The 17,797-nt window shown below is 61.2% G+C and overlaps 1 protein-coding gene across 1 annotated transcript; it reads left to right on the top strand.

The window, feature by feature from the left end:
- Positions 1-311: 311 nt before the first annotated feature.
- On the top strand, positions 312-16,628 carry BESB_047100 (uncharacterized protein; the record flags this gene model as incomplete). The annotated part of the gene is made up of 14 exons (XM_029363161.1): positions 312-416; positions 844-1,248; positions 1,684-1,934; positions 2,606-3,229; positions 3,593-7,955; positions 8,063-11,432; positions 11,959-12,064; positions 12,701-12,809; positions 13,454-13,552; positions 13,878-13,981; positions 14,365-14,827; positions 15,431-15,814; positions 16,114-16,166; positions 16,562-16,628. 14 exons carry the CDS (start codon positions 312-314, stop codon positions 16,626-16,628), a joined length of 10,503 nt encoding a protein of 3,500 aa, XP_029220527.1.
- Positions 16,629-17,797: the final 1,169 nt, after the last annotated feature.

The raw sequence follows: 17,797 nt of genomic DNA, 5'->3' as shown, positions 1-17,797 counted from the left end.
ATACACGCAGAAGCTGCGAAGTTCATCCTTGCGCGTGGGAACGTGCTTCCGGCGTAAGCTCGGCGCTCTAGCCTACGCCTATCTCGCTGCCTCGCTTCCAGCTCTTCCGCTGCTTTCTTGGGAGACCCTTGGAGCCCATTGCTTCCATTATGCTGCGGCTGACACGTTTGGCCTAGATTACGTGAATCCGACAGTCATTTCCCTTCAACATCGAAGCCAGGAAACCGACATGTGACATATTCTTCCCCGACGTGATCAAAAGTAGTCCTGTCTACGCGGCTGCGACTTTTGCCTTCCTTTAGGAACTCACGATGTGTCGGCTCACATGCGTCATCACGAGCGGCCAGCCGCTGCTCTTGGCGGACATCTTAACTCGCCCGCGTATGGGCATTATTCGTCAATCCTTCAACTGCAAGGTCAGCAGCGAGGCAGCGTTCTCGGAATGCCTTTTTTACTCCGCCCTTCAAATGCGTCGTTACACGCGCTCTTGCGCGGGTCCACGAGGCGTCCATGCTAACCTTCGATTCTCTCAAATCGGAATGCTGGTTCTACGAGCCTCTGTTGTCTGCTCGTTCCATCGTTGCTGGGCTGTGGGTGAAGGCTTCAGTGCGCCTCTCATTGGAGTCGTCGCGTGTCCTCTGCGCCGGGCGTTTCGGTGGTGTTTGCGCAAGCTCCACGTGCTTTTTTTTTCTTCTGTCTTTCTTGTGGCTGTCCCATTGTGTGCCGTGCTGTCTCCGTGTCTCTGCGGGGCCTTCCTTCATGACTATCTTTTTCGTCCCTTCGTCGTGTGTCTGCGTGCTGGCTCAGAATATGGTGCCTCGTGTGCTTTGTCGCGGCGTGTAGGAACGTCTGGCGCATCGCAACATTCGGCAGGCCTACCAGCAGGCGTCGCTTAACGGCGATGGTTTCGGCGTGGGATGGTATTCGTCTCCGGCGTCCGCGTCGTTTTCGTCCTCGCCCCTCGCAGACTATGAGGAAGAAGAGGAGCTCGAGTTCGAGTCCGCAGCGTCGCGGCACGTTGTGGAGAGGGCTCTCCGACGTGCGTGCGCCGAGGAGGCGGAGCCCAGCTGCGCTAGCGCCCTTCCCAACGGCGAAGATGAACACGACGGACGGGAACGAGTAGACCGGGTGGCGAAGGCCGCCGCCTCTGCCTACTCGTCGCTCGCCTCTGCAGACGCCGAGCCCTGCGTCTTCACTTCGCTGAAGCCTGCGTGGGCCGATCGGAATCTCTTCATTCTTGCCGAGAAGGTTAGTCCACTTGCGCTCGGTCGGCGGGGAGCGGCGCCTTCGTGTGACTCGTTCTGTTGCATCGGGGAGCCGATTTTCATTTTCGCCTGCTCATCTGCGGATGCTGTTCCTCTGGCTCGTCTGCGAGACGTCAAGTCTGCGTCGTGGGGTTGCCCGGCGCGAGCCTGTCGGCTCATCTGGAGGCTACTTCTTGGCAGGACTGTCTGGATGGCCTCGGGTTGTCGTTTGCTCGTTTAGTCTGTTCCGCGTCGGTGACCCCAACGGTGGCGGGTGTGCTTTGCGTCTGGCTGCCGTTCTTTGCTCGCGTTCTGCCTTGTTTTCTAGCTCGTCTCACACCGTCGCTGCTGTCCCCTGCGTTTGCTGGTGTCTCATCCGCCTCTTGCCCTCGCTGTCCGCCCCTCTGCACTCGGTGTGCCTTGTGTGTCCGCGCTGCAGATCGCCAGTCGCCTGATCTTCGCCCACGTGCGCGCCGCGAGCACCAACCTTAGCGGCAGTTGCTCAGCCGCGGCAGCGAAGGCGCTGGGGAGCGGCGAAGAAGGTCACTCGGCGGAGAACGGAGGAGATCTTCCTGTGTGGGCGACTTGCAGTAGCAGCGTGAGTACCGAGCTCTGCTGCCATCCCTTTCGCTGCGGTCGATTTCTCTTCATGCACAACGGAGGAATCGGAGACTTCGAACGCATTCGCAGGTGAGCCCCTTCGTCTCCGTTCTGGCGGCTTTCAAGGAGGCGTGTGCGCATCCATACGGCTGAATACACGCACACTCACTCTCTAGTCACTCTGTCTCCTGGCTGTGCCTTTGACCGATCCGCTGCCGTCTTCCGGGTTTTTTTCGGTTCTTCGTTGCTGCCTGTCCGCTGCCTCGATTTGCTCCAGCGTGGCGCGGCGGCGGCGGCGCCAAGCTGGCAGGTCTGAACGTCGCCTTTCCGTCTAGCCGCCCGACCGGAGCTCTCGCCGCGCAGCGTCGGGTTCCGAGGGCTGGAATGCCCACACGCGGGAGTTAGGGCCCAGGGCAGTCACTCCTCCCGTCTCAGTGGAAAGATGTGTTGCGCCCCTCGTTCACCGGCGCTGTCGGGACTGCCGGTGCTGCTTGCTCCTTCGGGCGTACCTTGGCTGGCGTGTGTACGGCCCCGCGCGTGGCTGTCGCCTGCAAGCCTTGCCACGCGTTTTCTTGCCTCAGCGGGCTTTCGGCGTTGCGGTGAGAGCCGGGCCTCTCCTTCGCGCCAGTGCTTCGCAACTGCGTCGCCCGGTGCGGCCCGCGCGCCACGTCTCGGGTGGCGGCTGTTCAGAGAGTGGAGCGGGGGACGTATGTCTGGAGTCGCGTGGTGTCGGACGCTGTGCATGTTGGGTGCGTTTGCAGGCCTTTACTGTCGCTTCTTCCGGATCCCTTCTTCACTTACGCAATCACCAACAGCAGCATCGACAGCGTGTGCTTATTTGCGTTGTTTCTTTCTCTGCTGCCGCACTCGCCGCTGGTGCCGTCGTCTCCGACGACGATTCGAAATGCGATCGAGGAGATGATCAACATCACGTGCTGTCTGCTGGAGAAGCACAAATCGACTGCGATCACGCTGTTGAACGTGGTGGTCACCGACGGCACATGCGTCGTCGCGACCAAATTCGTCGCGGGGGGGTTCGCAGGCCGAGCCCACAAGCTCGGAAGCAGCTCGAGTCTGGGCTCCACTGTCTTCTCTCAGCCTGCTCGGGCGCCCGACAGCCGGCGGGGCCAGCGCGCGGACGAGACCGGGCCGCGGCGCGGAGGCGACCTCAGGAAAGGCGAACCGAAGTCTACTTCGGTCTACTCGCAGTGGTACAACGCGATGCTTGAGGACACTGCAGACGGGGAACCCGACAGAGAAAAGGACGTGCGACAGTACGAAGAGGATGGTGTTCAGGCTGCGAGTCTCTACTTCGCCACCGGCACGTGGTGGCAGCAGCAGGGCGACGACCCCGAGAGTTTCGTCATGACTCACTCTGACAAGCGGTAAGACGCGCGCCGTCGTTTTTCCGGGTGTGGCGGTTCCCCCAAAACTCTGCCTCAAGCGGGCATGAAGATGTAGCGCCAGATAGGACTCCAGTAATCGCTGTGCGTGCTGTTAGCGGATTCAAGTAGCTCCGTGCTCTCTGGTCTCTTGGAGCGAGTTTCCCAGCGCTGCCAGGATGGACCGCGCCTGCGCCGCTCGCAGAGGCGCGTCGTGAGCATTACTGGGGCTTCGCGTGCTGCCGAGATTGCGGCACAGCGACCATTCCCTCCGTTCTCTCGATCCTTTGGTGCCTTTCGCACACGGCTGAGCTTCGCTTTTTGTCTTGGTTGCTTGCCTATGCTTCTGTCTCTGCGCGTTCTCAGGACGGATATCTGCATTGTCACCAGCGAGCCCTTGACGGCGAATCCAGACGACTGGATGGCGGTCCCTCGCAATCACATGGTCGTGATCACGCCTTCGATTGATCTGCTGCTTCATCCGATTACGGTGTCTCTGTCTTTCCCGCCTTCGTTCTTTTTTCGCGCTGCTCCATCCCTTCCTCTGAGCTCTCCGTTGTCGTCCGTGGCCGCGGAGTCCACCCGAAAAGCTTACGACAGTCCGCTGGGCACTCCGCAGAGTCCACGCGCCAACGCGCGCGCGGCTGTCTCTCTTGCTTGTGCATTCGCTCGCGCTCCTGCCTTGTCCTGCTGCGGAGACCCTTCGGGGCCCGCAGACATCATCGAGAAGGAGGCCGCGGAGGACGAGTTCGCTGCGCCGTGCCTCTCGTCGGCCTGCTGTCAGAACCTCGCACAGCGCGCCTCGGCGCCTTCGGGGTCGCCTCTTGCGCCGTCGAATTCCCTCCTCGCGCATGGCAAGCGTCAGACGCCGTCCGCGGCTCTTGCCTTCGTGGCGGCAGAAGCCATCGATGGGTCAGGGCACAAAGAGGGGGGTCTGCCGCTGGATGCCTCCGAGGAGAAGCTTGCCGGCGCCGTCCAGCGTTCTACACCATCGGACTGGAGCGCGCCTGAGGCAGGCCTGTCCCAGCTGCGTGTGTTGGAAAATACGCATGCGCTGGGTGAGCGTGTGGCAACCGACCCTTCGCACAGAGGGGGCGCGAGCCAGGGCGCGGCTGGCGCAGGAGTGGAACACTCACATGTGTCTGCTGAGGCCGAGAGAGCTGCAGACGACTCCGCTCGTTCCTGGCAATCTGCCGCCGGCGCGCCGTCTCCAGGCTGCGAACCGTGGGACGCTTCGCCCGACGTCACCGCCTTGGGAGACGGCCTGCCGTGCGGAGAGCGGGGCGATCACAAACAGAACAGCGTTTTCGTTGCTGGTCCTTCGTCGTCAGCGCCATTCTCTTCAGACGCATGGGCGTCGGGACGTCTCCCCCGTCCGGATCCGCGTTCAGATGTGTTGCCGCTCCCGTTTCCGTCTCGGCAGGCGGAGGGGGAGGGCGGCCGTGTGTCCTCGGCTTCGCTCCTTGCGGTCTCCGGCGCTCTCGTGCCGACCTCTCGCGTGGCCTCTTCCTGCTTCGTCGTTGGTACAGCCACGAGGAAGGAACAGCTTCCAGACCACGAGGGGTCCCTTAGGGACGAGTCGTTCCCTAGGTGGCGTCTGTCCTCGTCGCACGCCTCGCGCGTGTCGAAGCCCCCCTTCTTTGGGCTGTCCGCGCCTTTCTTCTCCCTGCCTGCGCCCGGCCTTCCGTCGCTTTCGCTGCCGCTGCCCTCTCCTTCCTCGTACCATCTGGTGCATACGCTCCGCGTCAGTCAAAGCGCGATTTTGAGCATGACCGCGATAACTCTTCGCTTCCACCTCGACAACTCCTTTTGCGCTTGCTCCTTCTCCTCCCACTCCGTCTCTTCCTGGGCGAGTGAAGGCGAGACGGAAGGGGAGGAAGACTTCCGCGGGGCGGCGGACTTGCTGCTGCGGTCGTCACCCTCAGCCGTCTCGGCGTCGTCCTCCGCGGGGCCCTTCGTCTACGGCGCGAACCGAGCGAGGGAGAGAGAAGTCCAGCAAGCCAAGGGACGCTACTTGACTTGCCGCCTCCTCGCAGCAGGCAGGCAAGACGGAAGCATTACTGTCGTCGAGACGCCGTCGGCATGTCTCTCCAGGCGCAGGTACTTTCAAGCCCACACTGGAGGGGTTCTGAGTTTGACAGCCTTCGCGGTAACCCCGGGTGAGGAAGACCCCGAGAGACACGCCGCGGACGTGCCCGTTGAAGGGCGGCAGACCAAACCCGGGCGAGCCAAGAAATCTGACGCCGCGGCCGAGGGGCTTGAAGGTGACGGGCTCTACGAAGACGAGAGACGAGCCGCGAGATCAGGGCCCACGTGGAGACAGTTCGAAGAGGAAAGGAGACGGAAGCATGGGGCACCAAGTAGCTCGTCAGAGTCTGCGCGGAAGGGCGCATGCGGTTGCTGTCGTCGACAACTTCCGAAAATCTACCTGGTCAGCGGGAGCAGCGACACCTCCGTCGCGCTATGGGATATCAGTTCCTTGCTTCTGTCGTCTGCCGCAGCCGCTGCCGCTGCCTCAGTCGCGGCGCCGTTCGTTGAAGTTCACGGCGCGCGCGCGGGCGACCGAGACGCAGAGTGCACCATGAGGTGGGATCGAACGAACGGAGAGAGAGACCACCTCGGATCGACTCTGCTCGCGGCGAAGCCTGAGAGGCGACACAGCTACGGCGGCAGCTACGAGAGACGGCGCAGTTCCGCGCATGAGGCAGAGGACCTCGGCCGACCCGCGAGACGAAGCGTCAAGCGGATAGACGATGACGAACTGGAGCTGGACGCCAACACTCTCCTGGCTCTGCGCGTCCGCCTCAGACCTCACCAGGGCGACGTTCTGTCAGCGGCCGTGTACCCTGCCGCTGCCCTCTCCAACAGCATCCACGAGTGCTTCGAAGGGAGAGGCGGCGAGCGGGGTCTGCACAGGCGTGGCGGCGGAGGCGTGGAGGAAGGCCTCGGCGAAGAGACGGGAAGGCATGGCGAGCAAGGCGAGGCGTCTTCTGCGGACGAGAGGAGACCTGCGTGTGAGCGGGCTCCCTGTCCGCCGTCCTTGGATTCGGGGGCGGGCTGTGTGTATACGTACTACCACTGCTCGCGGTGCTGCGAGCAGTGGGGCCGGAAGGCGCCGCGGGCGTCGCGCCAAGGCAGTCCCGCAGAGTCCGCCGGGGGGTCGAAGGCGAAGGTGTTGCATCCGTCGCGTTCGTTCTCATGTGCGTCATCTGCGCTGGATTTCCCGTCGCCCTTGCGACTCCCCTCTGAGCGGCCCGCGCTCCTCTCGCTCGACAACGCCTTGCTGACGTGTCCCTCCTTCTCGAGTCCGAGTGCCCTCTTCCTGGGCTTCCAGTCTACGAAGGTCGGAATGATCTCCATTCCTTCGCTGTTGCGCTACATCGCCTACGTCGACGGATTCTTGGCGATACTCGAGCAGCGTGTTCCCTCCGCCTCGTGGTCGTCCGCCTTCTCCACCTCTTCTTCTAGCGCGTCCTCTGCGGCGTCCTCGCGCTCCGCGTCGGCCGCCGGACGCGCAGCAGGGACGAGCCCAGCGCGCCGCCCTGTGTCGCCCCAAGCCGCTAAACCTGGCGCAGCGGTCGACGAAGAGGAGCCCCTGCACCAGATTCGCCTGCGGCACGAGGAGGAAGGCAGGAAAATCTACTCGCTGGCGCGCGCTCTCCTGCGGGAGGTGGTTTTGAACAACGTGCAGGAGGAGACGGTTTGCGGGTTCCGGCGGAAGGCGGGCCGGCGTGCGCGGTTCCCCGGTCATCCCTGCTGCTTCAACGGCGGCGTGTTTGCCAGCAGAGCTCCGGAGAACCTCAAGTTCATCCCGTTGATGAACGCAGCTCTGCAAGAGGAGCTCCAGCGCGCTCTGAAGCGGTACCGGAAACTCTCCCTCCTCGAGTCGTTCGCGGAGTCGCGGTCCTTCGACGGCAGGCTCTTGCGCGGCGCCGAAGGGGCGGGCAGCGGGACGGTGTCCCCATCTGCGTACGAGTCCCGAGACCGGAAGGCCGGGAGTGCAGATAACAGAGGCGGCGACTGGGTGGCTGAGGACGCGGAGCAGCGGAACGGTGACGCAGGGGGAGCGAAGAAGGGCAACGGTGGCGGGGGCGAAGGGAGAGGCGCCCAGGGTGAAAGGGGCTATGGAGCAGGGCCTAGCCGAAGCTGCAGCAGGACCCCGATTCCGCGGGTTGCGTCGTACTCCTCCTCTCTTTGCCAAGACGCAGCTCCAGGCCTGCTGCTGGCGAAGGCCATCAGCACGACTTTGTCCCCGCAGGCGGACTGCTCTCTGCTGTTTTCTCTTTCTTCGCCGTGCCTGCAGACCCAGGCGCTCGCTGCCGAGGTCACCCTGGGAAAGGGCGAGACGCAGAAGTCGCCCTCTGTTCTGTCTCCTCTCGCGGCCGGGCACTGCGTGTTCAACAGCCCTGACCTCTACCTCGAATGCCGCTTGCTGCCTTTCCAGCCTGGCTCACTTCCCTCGCCGCACGAGCACTCTCCTTGCAGCGAAGTCCACCGCGGCGCCGCGCGCCGCTGCCGCGGAGACGAAGGCGCCGACGGCGAGCTGCGAGACGGAGTTTGTTCCGCCCCCAGTTCATCGGCGGCTCCAGACGCAGCTGAGTCTGGGAAGCTCCAGCCGACGACGACTCCGCCGCCGTCGTCGCCCCAGTCTCCGCACTCGACGCTGTCCTCGCCTCCGCTTCGAGATCCCGCGTGCCCTTCCGGCTGCGAAGACGAGCGTCACCACGCGGTCCGCGGGGGGGGCCGGCTTCAGCCTTTGCCGACAGTGGGCACGAGCGGTCTTCTGTCTCGCTTCCGCCCGCCAGTCTCACCGCGTCCTTCTGCTCGCTCTCCAAGCGGCCTGCGCCGGCTGTGACGCATCCGCTGCTTTCGTCTTCGCTCTCCTCTGCTTTGTGTCGCTCACGCGTGGGAGAGAGAGACGAGCTTGGCAGAGGGTCGGGAGGCCTCGCCCGGGGTGGCGCGAGCGCGGCGGCGTGCGTGCCACGCCAGCCAGTCGCGCCTGCGGGCTCGTCCGGGCTGCTGGCGGCAAGCGCCAGTCAGGTCACGGCCTCGTCGACGGTGAGGGCGGCGTCTCCGTCCCCCTGCTCGTCAGCCCGCTCAAGCTGCCGAGCCGCGTGCTCAGACCCCGCGGGTCACGTGGGCTTCGTCGAGTGCGTCGTCGCCTGCGGGCCCTTTCTCTGCTCGGGAGGCGGCGACGGCCGCGTAGTCGTGTGGACGCTGCGCAGCGGAACAGTCCGCGGCGAGCTCCGCGGCCACCGCGGAGGCGTCCTCTGTCTCTCGTTCTACAACGGAGACCCAGACGGCGGGTATCTCTCCGCGCGGCGTAGGACGAGACGCACCAGGCGCCCGCGCGCGGGCGGAAACTTCCCTACATCATCGGGAGCGAGGGAACCCTCGCGTTCTCCGTCCCGCGACGGGCTGCCTCGAGGGAGCGACGAAGAGGAATCTACTCGATCTGCCTCTCAGGGCCGTGGGGCGTCCGATGCGGCGGCCTTGGTAGGAGACGCGCCGGAGCGCAGGAACCCGGAGTGCGACTCAGAGGCGCGCGCTGCTCTGTCGGACGAAGGTAGCGTTCACTGTCGTTTCTCCTCTCCCTCCACTGCGATGTCGGCGCTCTCAAACCTGAGAGATGACGCCGGCGCGATCGTGCCAGACGCGTCGCGACTGCCGGATCTTGCGTCTAGTAGGAGAAGGCGAGCGTCGCGCAGCAGCAGAGGGTGTCTCGAAGAGGAAGAAGGAGAGGGCGGACTCCTGTTCTCAGGCAGTCGAGACAAAACGATCCGTGTGTGGCGCATAGACGACATGGTCTGCGTGCATGCGCTGCACCGACACACCGCCGAAGTCCTCTCCCTCACGTCCAACAGCACTCACGGTCTCCTGGTGAGCGGCGCGGCAAACGGCGAGGTGTTCGTCTGGTGTGTGGAGACCCTCGATGTCGTTCATGCGCTCAACACGGCCTCTCCGAATGAGAGAGACTGGGGCTGTCTGTCGCCCACGATGTTCTCTTCATCGCCCAATCGCTTCCTCGCGGGCGCCAACCCAAGCGGCAGCAGATCGCACGGAGGCGCAGAGATAAGGTCGGGGAACTCGCTGGCAAGGCCCAGGAGCTCGTCGTCGGCCTCTGCAGGCCCCGGACAGAGAGGCGGACAGCAGGGCGTGGCTGTCACGGCGCTGCTCCTGGTGGGTCGCACCGCGGCCGCCGAGAAAGTGCGGCCGCGAAGCAGGCAAGCGAAGGCACGCAGACGCGCCGGCGAAGACGACCTCTCCTCGTTCAGCGAGACGGAGCGCTGCGGCGCGTGTGGAATGGACGCCGAAGGAGGGCACGCCTGTGGCGATTCTCGCCTCACCAATGGACACTTCCGACTCCACAGGGGGAGACGGACGCATGCGCAGGAAGCGGAGCAAGGCAAAGGCGGATCCGGGATCGCGTCCGACCGCAGAAGCAGCACCTCCTCGACTTCGCCTGGCACCAGTGCGCTGAGCAGCAGCGCCCTGAGTTCAGAGGACGAAGAAGAGACGCAGTTGCTCCTGGAGGGCGACGGCACCGCCACCGTCCAGCTGTGGGCTGCCACCGGAAACGGCCTGCTGCGCGTCTGGCAGGTGCCCTCGTTGAAGCGCCGCTGGCAACGCTTAGAGTTCCTGACGCCCCACGCGGAGATAGACCAGCCCGACGGGGCAAGCGCCCCCGAGCGGGCTGGGGGCGTCGGAAGCCGTCCCTTCTTTGGGTTCGAGACCACCGCCCAGAGGACTGAAGTCAGCTCGCGAGGCTACAGCGTGGGAAGCACCGCGGCGCGCGCAGGGGTCGCGATTTCGAGCAGCGAGTCTTCGGCGGAGAGCAGCCTTCGCTCGAGGTCGGCGCCTGCAGATGACGCGAGCCGGAAGCATCGGGGAAAGGGTCAGGGGTTCACAGCGGAGGAGAGCCCGCGACCAGAGGATGCAGGTGTGCCTCGTGGTGAGCGTTCCAAAACCCTGTCCGTCTGGGATGGCGCGAAGGCCGGCGCCATCGCGCTTCCCGGGGCTGCAGGTTTCACGAGGAGTCTCTGCAGTAAGGGGGCATTCCGCGGTGTGTCTCTTGCCCACGTTTTCCTGTCCTCTGCCGGTGCACGCTACGCCTCGTCGCTCTCTCTGTCGTCGTCCACGTGTTTCATGACGCTGCTGCGCCGCTTCGTGGCGCTGCCATCGGTATCTGGGTCGGCGGCCTTTCTCATCCCAGGCTGGAAAGCGGCCTCCTTCCTCGCATCGTGCTTCGAGCGGCTGCTGGGCGCGGAAGTTCAGCTCGTCCCCACCTTCGCGTTGCCCCTTGCAAGCTCGGCGATACCTCCTGCTCCCAATGGAGGCCTCAGCATCGCGCACGAGGCCTGCGGGCTGGATGGCGCGGCGCCCTGTGGCGGCGCCATCAGAGAGCAGGCGCCTCTGAAGGCCGCGAGTCGGCTGCTTGGCACTCCGGACGTGTTCGCGGGTGGACGGGAGGAGCCGGCGGGCCTGCCCGTTGTCCTGGCGCGTCTTGGCTGCGACCCGAAGAAGCCGACCATTGTGTTTTACTCGCACTACGACGTCGTGGGGGCGGAGTTCACTGGCGAGCGAGCGGATGGCGCAGATCTGCGGCGGTTCCGGCGCAGCGAGTCGCCTGCCTCTGGGGCGTCTCCGCGGAGTACCGTGGCGCCGCAGGCCAGGCCCGACGGGGAACAGGGGGCGCGCCCCGAGGAGGGCCGTTCGGGCGCGTGCCGCGAGCGGGGCGCGCCCGGCGCCAGCAGGCAACCGCCTCGCCGACCGCCCTCGGCGGCCGCATCCACCACCTCTGCGTGGCGCAGCAACCCGTGGAGCGTGTGGGGCGAAGATGGCTACGTCTACGGCAGGGGCGTCAGCGACAACAAGGGGCCGATCCTGTGCACACTCTTCGCGGTGCGAGAGTTCGTGCGGCACTGGAGGCGGAAGCGAAGGCAGCGGGACGTCTGCCGCGCTGAGGCGGCGAGACGAGGGCGACACGCGAGCAGGGAGGAGAGGCGGCGCGAGCGCGGCAAGGCGCCCGCTACAGATGATGCCGACTGCAGGAACGACGTGAAGGACGCGCGTCGCGGAGAGAGGGAAACCGCCAGAAGCGAGACGGCCGACGGCTCCAAGCGACGGTGCAAGAGTCGGGCTGACAAAGGCCTCCCGTTCAATTTTGTCTGGGTGTCGGAAGGACAAGAAGAAAGCGGCAGCAGAGGTGAGTGCGTGCACTCCCGGCGTGCGTGAAGGCGTGCACCGAAGAGGCCAGACACAGACAGCCAGGTGGAAGCCTCGGGACGAAACTTCTAAGTTGTGTTCGAGGCAACGAGCGTGACTGAAGCGCGTAGTCATGCGACATCATATCTATCTATCAATAATTTTATCCGTCCGTTCATCTCTCTCTCTTTATATGTATGGAGCTAGAGATTTTATGTAGATGCCAGCAGCTGCTGTCGTGCGTCAATGTCTGTAAAGGTAATTGTACCGTTGCGGGGGTGCACAGGAGAATTATCGAGGAGGCATGCCCCGCACGCATTGATAGGCCAGTCTGGGAGAGGCAAGAGGGAGAGCTGCTTTCGCCTCCGGCAATCGGAAGAGTTTACAAGAGAATTTCCTGTTCCTGGTCGTGAGATGCCACGGAATGTGTCTCTCGCTGTCCGCCATTGTGCCCGTGTCCTGTGTGCCTGTGTATGTTGTTCCTCGTATCTGCCTATGTCGTCTGCGGCGTTGTTTCTGTTTCGCAGGATTCGAAGAGGCGCTGAGAAGACACCTCGACTGGATTGTCGGCAGCAGATTCTTCGTTATCTGCACCAACAGTTACTGGATCGATGACCTCCACCCGTGTCTCGTGTAGGTCTCTCTTTGAATGCCCGAAATTGAATTTCTTCCATGTTTTCAAAAGTCTCGAACCCCGAGATTCAGCCTCCACCGTTGGCTGCATGCTTCCTTGACCAGGTCATCTGTGTCTTCTTTCCCTTTTTTAGCAAATTTCCCTTTCGCCTTGTTTTCCGACCCGCGTTTTGTGCGTCGTTCGCCGCGTAGCTGAAGGCCGACGCAAGATTGGCGACGCGTTTCAGACGCTGGAGCCTCCATCGGCTTCGACGTGTAGAGGCTGCTCCCGTCCGTACTGCTGTTGTGCTCTCTTTTCCTTCTTCTACGGGGCATTCACCGGCTGCGTCGTATCTGTATGTATGTATATATATTTATATAGGAAGACTGATACAGCAGTAGATCGATAGGTAGATGTATAGGATTGATTTCGGTGGTGCATGACTTGGTCTTTATACTTGTATATAAGTAGACAGATATGGGACATCTGGGCAGTTGCGCGCCCGCTGGACATTCGGCAGGAGCCTGGCGGCAGGAGCGCCTCAGCGAGAGTGCAAACCTGGGACGCGTGTGAGGGTGTTTGGCGCGTCTCCGCGAGCTCCGCATGCGCGTGCGGCGCTCACTCTTCTCCTCTGTGTAGTTTGCATGTGTTTACAGTTATGGCATGCGCGGCGTCGTCGATGTGCGCATCTCTGTAGCGGGAGGCCGTGAGGAAACAGGCCACCATTCTGGCGTGCATGGAGGGGCCGTTGCCGAGCCCATGCAAGTGAGCTGAAGTTGAGGATTTCCCTTGGCTGCGAGTCGTTGTCCTTCTGAGCCGATCGACTCGCCACCGACCCTAGCCTCCCTCCGTCGCTTCTTGGCAGAATCTTCTGTACTGTGTCGTTCGCCAATCGCACGCTTCGTGGGCGCGTAACTCGACGCCCCGTCTTGTGACGCGGCGATCCTGAGCTGATGGCGCGATGACAGCGGGGCTACTAACAAGTCGTTCCTCGTGGCAGCAGCAGAGCGCCGACTGCTTCCGGCTCCGGTCGAGTGTATCATCCGCGGAGGCCGCCAGCTACACATCGCTGCGCTGCCTCATTGGCATCGGCGTTTTTTCACGATGAACGACTTGTGGAAGATGTGATGAATCGTAACATGCGAAACCCTCGCGCGAACGACACATTCACGGACGCAGCGAAAACTTTGGTTTATGTTGGGTTGCCTGTGTCCTTCCAGTAGCAAGAAGGGGCGCTCTGCCACTGCAGAGTGCTTGAGACGTCCCCCTGCGCGGCTCTTGTAGTTTGCGAGTGTGGGCGCCGAGGAGGCAGGAAGAAAGAGAAATTGCTGTCGTTCGCGGCACGCCCGTAAAGAGAGGATAGCTTCTGTAGGCGCCGAACTTGCGGTCGCTGGTGCGTTCATGCGCAGGAGCTTCTTCATGTGGTTTCCAGCCTCACCGACTCTCGCACGGGCTACGTACGCATCCCGCAATTCTACGACGGCGTTCAGCCGATTTCAGAGGACGAGGTGTGTTTCCTTGACCGCGACTCACGCTGTTTTCGCTGAAACATGTGTTTCATGGCGGCGCAGTCTGCGAAATCTGCGGACGACGTGAACCAGCAGCATGGTCTTTGCGTAGGCCTGCAAGAGCTGCGGTTGAGTTGACTCTTTTGCCGCGTCCTCCCTAGCCTCTGAGACGTGAAATGTGTCTCTCTTCCTGTTGATGTATGGCTGTCGCTTGGCTTTTGTTCTCCGCTCCTGGGGGTTGCGTGCCTGGTGTGTTCGTCTCTCCTTGCTTCTTTTCTTTCGCACGTGTTTTTGTTGTTATCTTGCCTGCCGCTGTTGTTCTTAGCTGGCTTCCCTAGCAGACATTCCGCTCGACGCCGCGGCGTATGGAGCCTCTGTTAAAGATGCGGGGCTTCGGAGCGCAGACGGGCCTACCCTGCTGCGGAAGAGGTAGGAGGGAACAAACAGCGCGGTTGTCTAGCTCGAATGCTTCTCTGGCCTTCCTGTCAGATTACACGCTGCGTCTGCAGTGGGGTTTCTCGCATTTTCACTCGTTCTTCTGTACATATGGTTTGTTCGAACCCCCGTGTCTCCGTCAGGGTTGTTTTTTAAGTCATCCGATCCAAGTCTGACGGTGGATCTGTATGTATTGTATCAACCTGTTGCGTGCTCGTTAACAGTTGATCAGTTGGATCCGCTGTAGTATGTCTTCCTGTTTAGCTCGTTTTTCGGTCGCGGGTCGTCTCTGATTTGCGGGCGGCATTCGAAGATTCTGACGCGTCCTCGCCGTCCGCCACGCCTGCCGCTACATTGCTGTCCTGCGCGTGGCGTAGGTGGCTGGAGCCATGCTTGTGCGTGGTGAACATATCGTCTTCGGCGCAGTCTCTCCCCAGCGGCGGCGCGTCGCTTGCGGCGACTTCCTCGCAACCCTCGACGTGTTCGGGGACGCCGGTAGGGCAAGCGGCAGAAGGGATGTTGCACGGCCGGTGCGACCACGTGCATCACCGCGGGCAAGCCGTGGATCGCGAGGGGCTCCAGGTCGGATCGGGTGGCGGAAATTTCCGCATCATTCCTTCTGCTGCGTTCTGCGACCTCTGCGTTCGGCTGGTGCCAGCGCAAGACCCCACTGCGATTTTCGTGGCTATCAAACGCTATGTGGAGGCTCTCTTTCGCGAGATGCAGTCCCATCACCAGGTGTATGTACACCTCCTCGGGCACGGACAGGGCTGGAAGACGAACAAGCAAAGCAAAAGCGCTCAAGCCCTGTTCAGGGCTGCTCATCAGGCTGTCCAGGAGGTAAGGACCTGAACCCACAGAGATGGATGAAGCGCCACATGAAGAAGTCTGCCTATGCATCTGCCGTAAATTTTCGAGCAAAATGTGGCGAAAAAAGAAGCGCACATCACCTGCACTACTGCTATTCTCTGTTTGCATATGCTCTGCGGTATTCTCGCGGCTTGCGCAAGTTCTATTTCTCCTGCTTTCCGTCTTCGGCATTTTGAAGTTCGTATAGGGGATCTGTTTCGCTCTCTCTAATTCCATAATCCCTGTTGTTCTGCAGGTCGTTGCTGCGTGTTATTTTTTAGCCTCGTTCCCTGTAAATTGGCTTGCCGCTTTTCCCTCTCCCACGGCGGCTTCCTCCTTCCTCTCGCCTCTCCCTCCACATTCTCATGCTGTTTTGTCCTGGGTCTTGGCTGCAGTAGCCCTGGCATAGGGGCGTTCCTTGCATCTCTCGCAGAGCGCCCTGATGCTCGTGTGTTGCGGTTTCGTACTTGTATGTGCATTCCGCGGTGGAGTTAGCAGGTTTTCTTCGTTTCCCACTGTCTGTCGTCCGCAGACTCGTTTGTGTGTGTGTTCACTGGTTCCCCGCTGTCCCCGTGCCTATGAGTTTTTATTCAGGTGTGGGGCGTCGAGCCTTTGCACATTCTCGAGGGCGGATCGATGCCGGTCGTAAAAGTTCTCACTGACCTCCTTTCGCGGCATCTGGCAGCAGTCTATTCACCTGCGTCGTGCATGCCGTCGTCGCTTCTTCCGACTGTCTGTTCGTCTGCATTATCTTCGGCTCCACGCGCACTCCTTCGAGATGCCGCGCAGAGCGACGGCCCGCAAGAGGCTGGCGAATCATCTTCGAGGTCTGGTGATGCTAGAGCGGCGAGCCTTGAAACTGTGGGACAGAAAGAGAAGTCACTCGAGGACGTTGTCGCGATTCAGATCCCACTCGGACAGGCCAGCGACAACGCCCACTTGCCGAATGAAAGAATTCGCATCATCAACCTGTATCGAGTAAGGAACCACAACTAGGCGTGCATAGCGGATGTCCGTGTGCACCTAGGATACCTGAATGAACCTGTGCTGCGTGCATGCGATGTCTGTGGAAACTGTCAAAGTACGTATATATATGCATGTTTATGCCTATATGAGAATAAGCACGGAAAGATTAGGACAACGGCCGTGGTTCGGTTTGAAGTCAATTCGGATCCAGTCTCGTTATTTTCTTAGCGGTCGACGTCCCGCACTTGATCGTGCGTTGCGTCTAGCTCAGAGTCCTTCTAAGCACTCGATTCTTTTTTTCCTGCTTTCAGGGCATCAAGGTCTTAGAACGCACCCTAGATCTTCTGGCGCAGCTCCATCGTCGGTGCGCGTGTTGACAGTCCCTTTGCATCGGATGCGGTGTGTCTGGCTTTGCGCCTCGGTTTTCCTGCGGCGAGACAGACGCATGGCGGAAGCACTGTTCAGGCGAAACGCAGCGGAGAGACGTAGGGCGATTCTCTCCAAACCGTAGTAGTAGTGGTCGCGGACGCGCTAAGATTGCGGGGAACGTGACCACGGCAGGAAAGGAAACGTCATAGTATGTTTATTGAAAGAGCCGGAGGACACACGAGACCCGAACTCGTTAAGGCGGGCGGGCGCGTCGAGGACGTTTAGGCTTGCCGTCCTGCAGAAGCGTGTATAGTCCTGTCGAGGTGGAGCACGAAGGCGTCAGTGCGCCGAGGAAAAGAACTGTTTTTAGGAATGCTCACGCGTGTTCAGTTGTGTGGCTCTGGTCGCGTCTGCTGACGTAACTAAGGGCAAGAAAGCGGGCGACTTGATCGTTTAAAAGCGTCCTCTCGATCGCAAGTCAGGCGTCTTGCCTGTTAATCCTGGCCTGCGAGAGGCCTACCCCATATCCTTGCGGGAGAGACTACCGGGGAATTCTTCGCGGGCTTCTAATGTGTTTTTTTAATGCATGTTTCGTTTTCTCCCCTCCAGTTGTCACCCCTAGAGAGTCAATGGATTTTCTGCGGAAATCGTCAAGATCGTGTAACGTGCATCAAGTGACTAGTACAGTTCTGCTTGTAAAACAATGTATGTACTAATTGATGTGCAGAGACGCGTCACCATGTCTCGCCAGTGTTGTCCGGTCCGCGAGACCCATTCGGCGTGTCGGAACTGTTCGCGTGTACCTGCAGATGCAAATGCATGTGCATGAGCTCTTGAACTGGAATCGCGTCAATATCTTCTTGTTCCAGCAGCGTCTACTGAGCCGGGTGTTTTGTCACCGGATGCGTCGCTGGTGCGGGCATCTTCATAGGGAACGTCCCACTGGTAACTAGCGCGGTACTCCGTTTAGTGATCCATTGAATATTTTCTCGTGCACAAATGTCATGTCTTGCAGCGCAAAATGCCTTCCGGAGTTTCCTGCTGCGGCAAGCGACCCCTGTACCATACATGTTGTACGCATAGCCGTGCCCCAACAGTAAAGGTAGCGCCGGGTGTGCACTCTCATTGTGGATTTTGTACTCCGGTGTGAGCGTTTGAGTGCCACTGCTCATGAAGGAACTTTCGATACGATTACTTCTGTGGCCTCAGTTGGTCCACCAGTGAACCCCTTGTAAGCGAGCGTGCAACTCCGTCCAAAAGTTACCGCCGTCGTGTGTCGGCTTGAACGTGTGCTTCTCGCTTGTTGCCATGGCGCTCGCGGCCCCGTTCCTTCCACAGCTGACTTCCAGCATTTCCAGACTCACTCCTCGAGTAACTGCAGACGGAGCATCTACTACTACCACATCCGTTGACCTGCTCTGTATGTGGGGCACACTTTGCGGGTGTATCTGGCGAGAGCCAACCGCTTGTGTTTGAGTCTACTTGCCTGCCACGTGCTGCGAGGGAATTGAAACGTACACCTACAGTCGTACCTCGTTCGCTACTAGTTACCGCTGCATAATCAGGAAAAGTTGTGTTGAAAGACAAGTAGATAGCCGATTTGTGGTGGTCTTCGTCAAACTTGAC

The sequence above is a fragment of the Besnoitia besnoiti genome, chromosome III, assembly GCF_002563875.1.
Source record: "Besnoitia besnoiti strain Bb-Ger1 chromosome III, whole genome shotgun sequence".
NCBI lineage: Eukaryota > Apicomplexa > Conoidasida > Eucoccidiorida > Sarcocystidae > Besnoitia > Besnoitia besnoiti.
The sequence above is the reverse complement of the archived record's forward strand: the minus strand, read 5'-3'. Positions and strand labels throughout refer to the sequence as shown.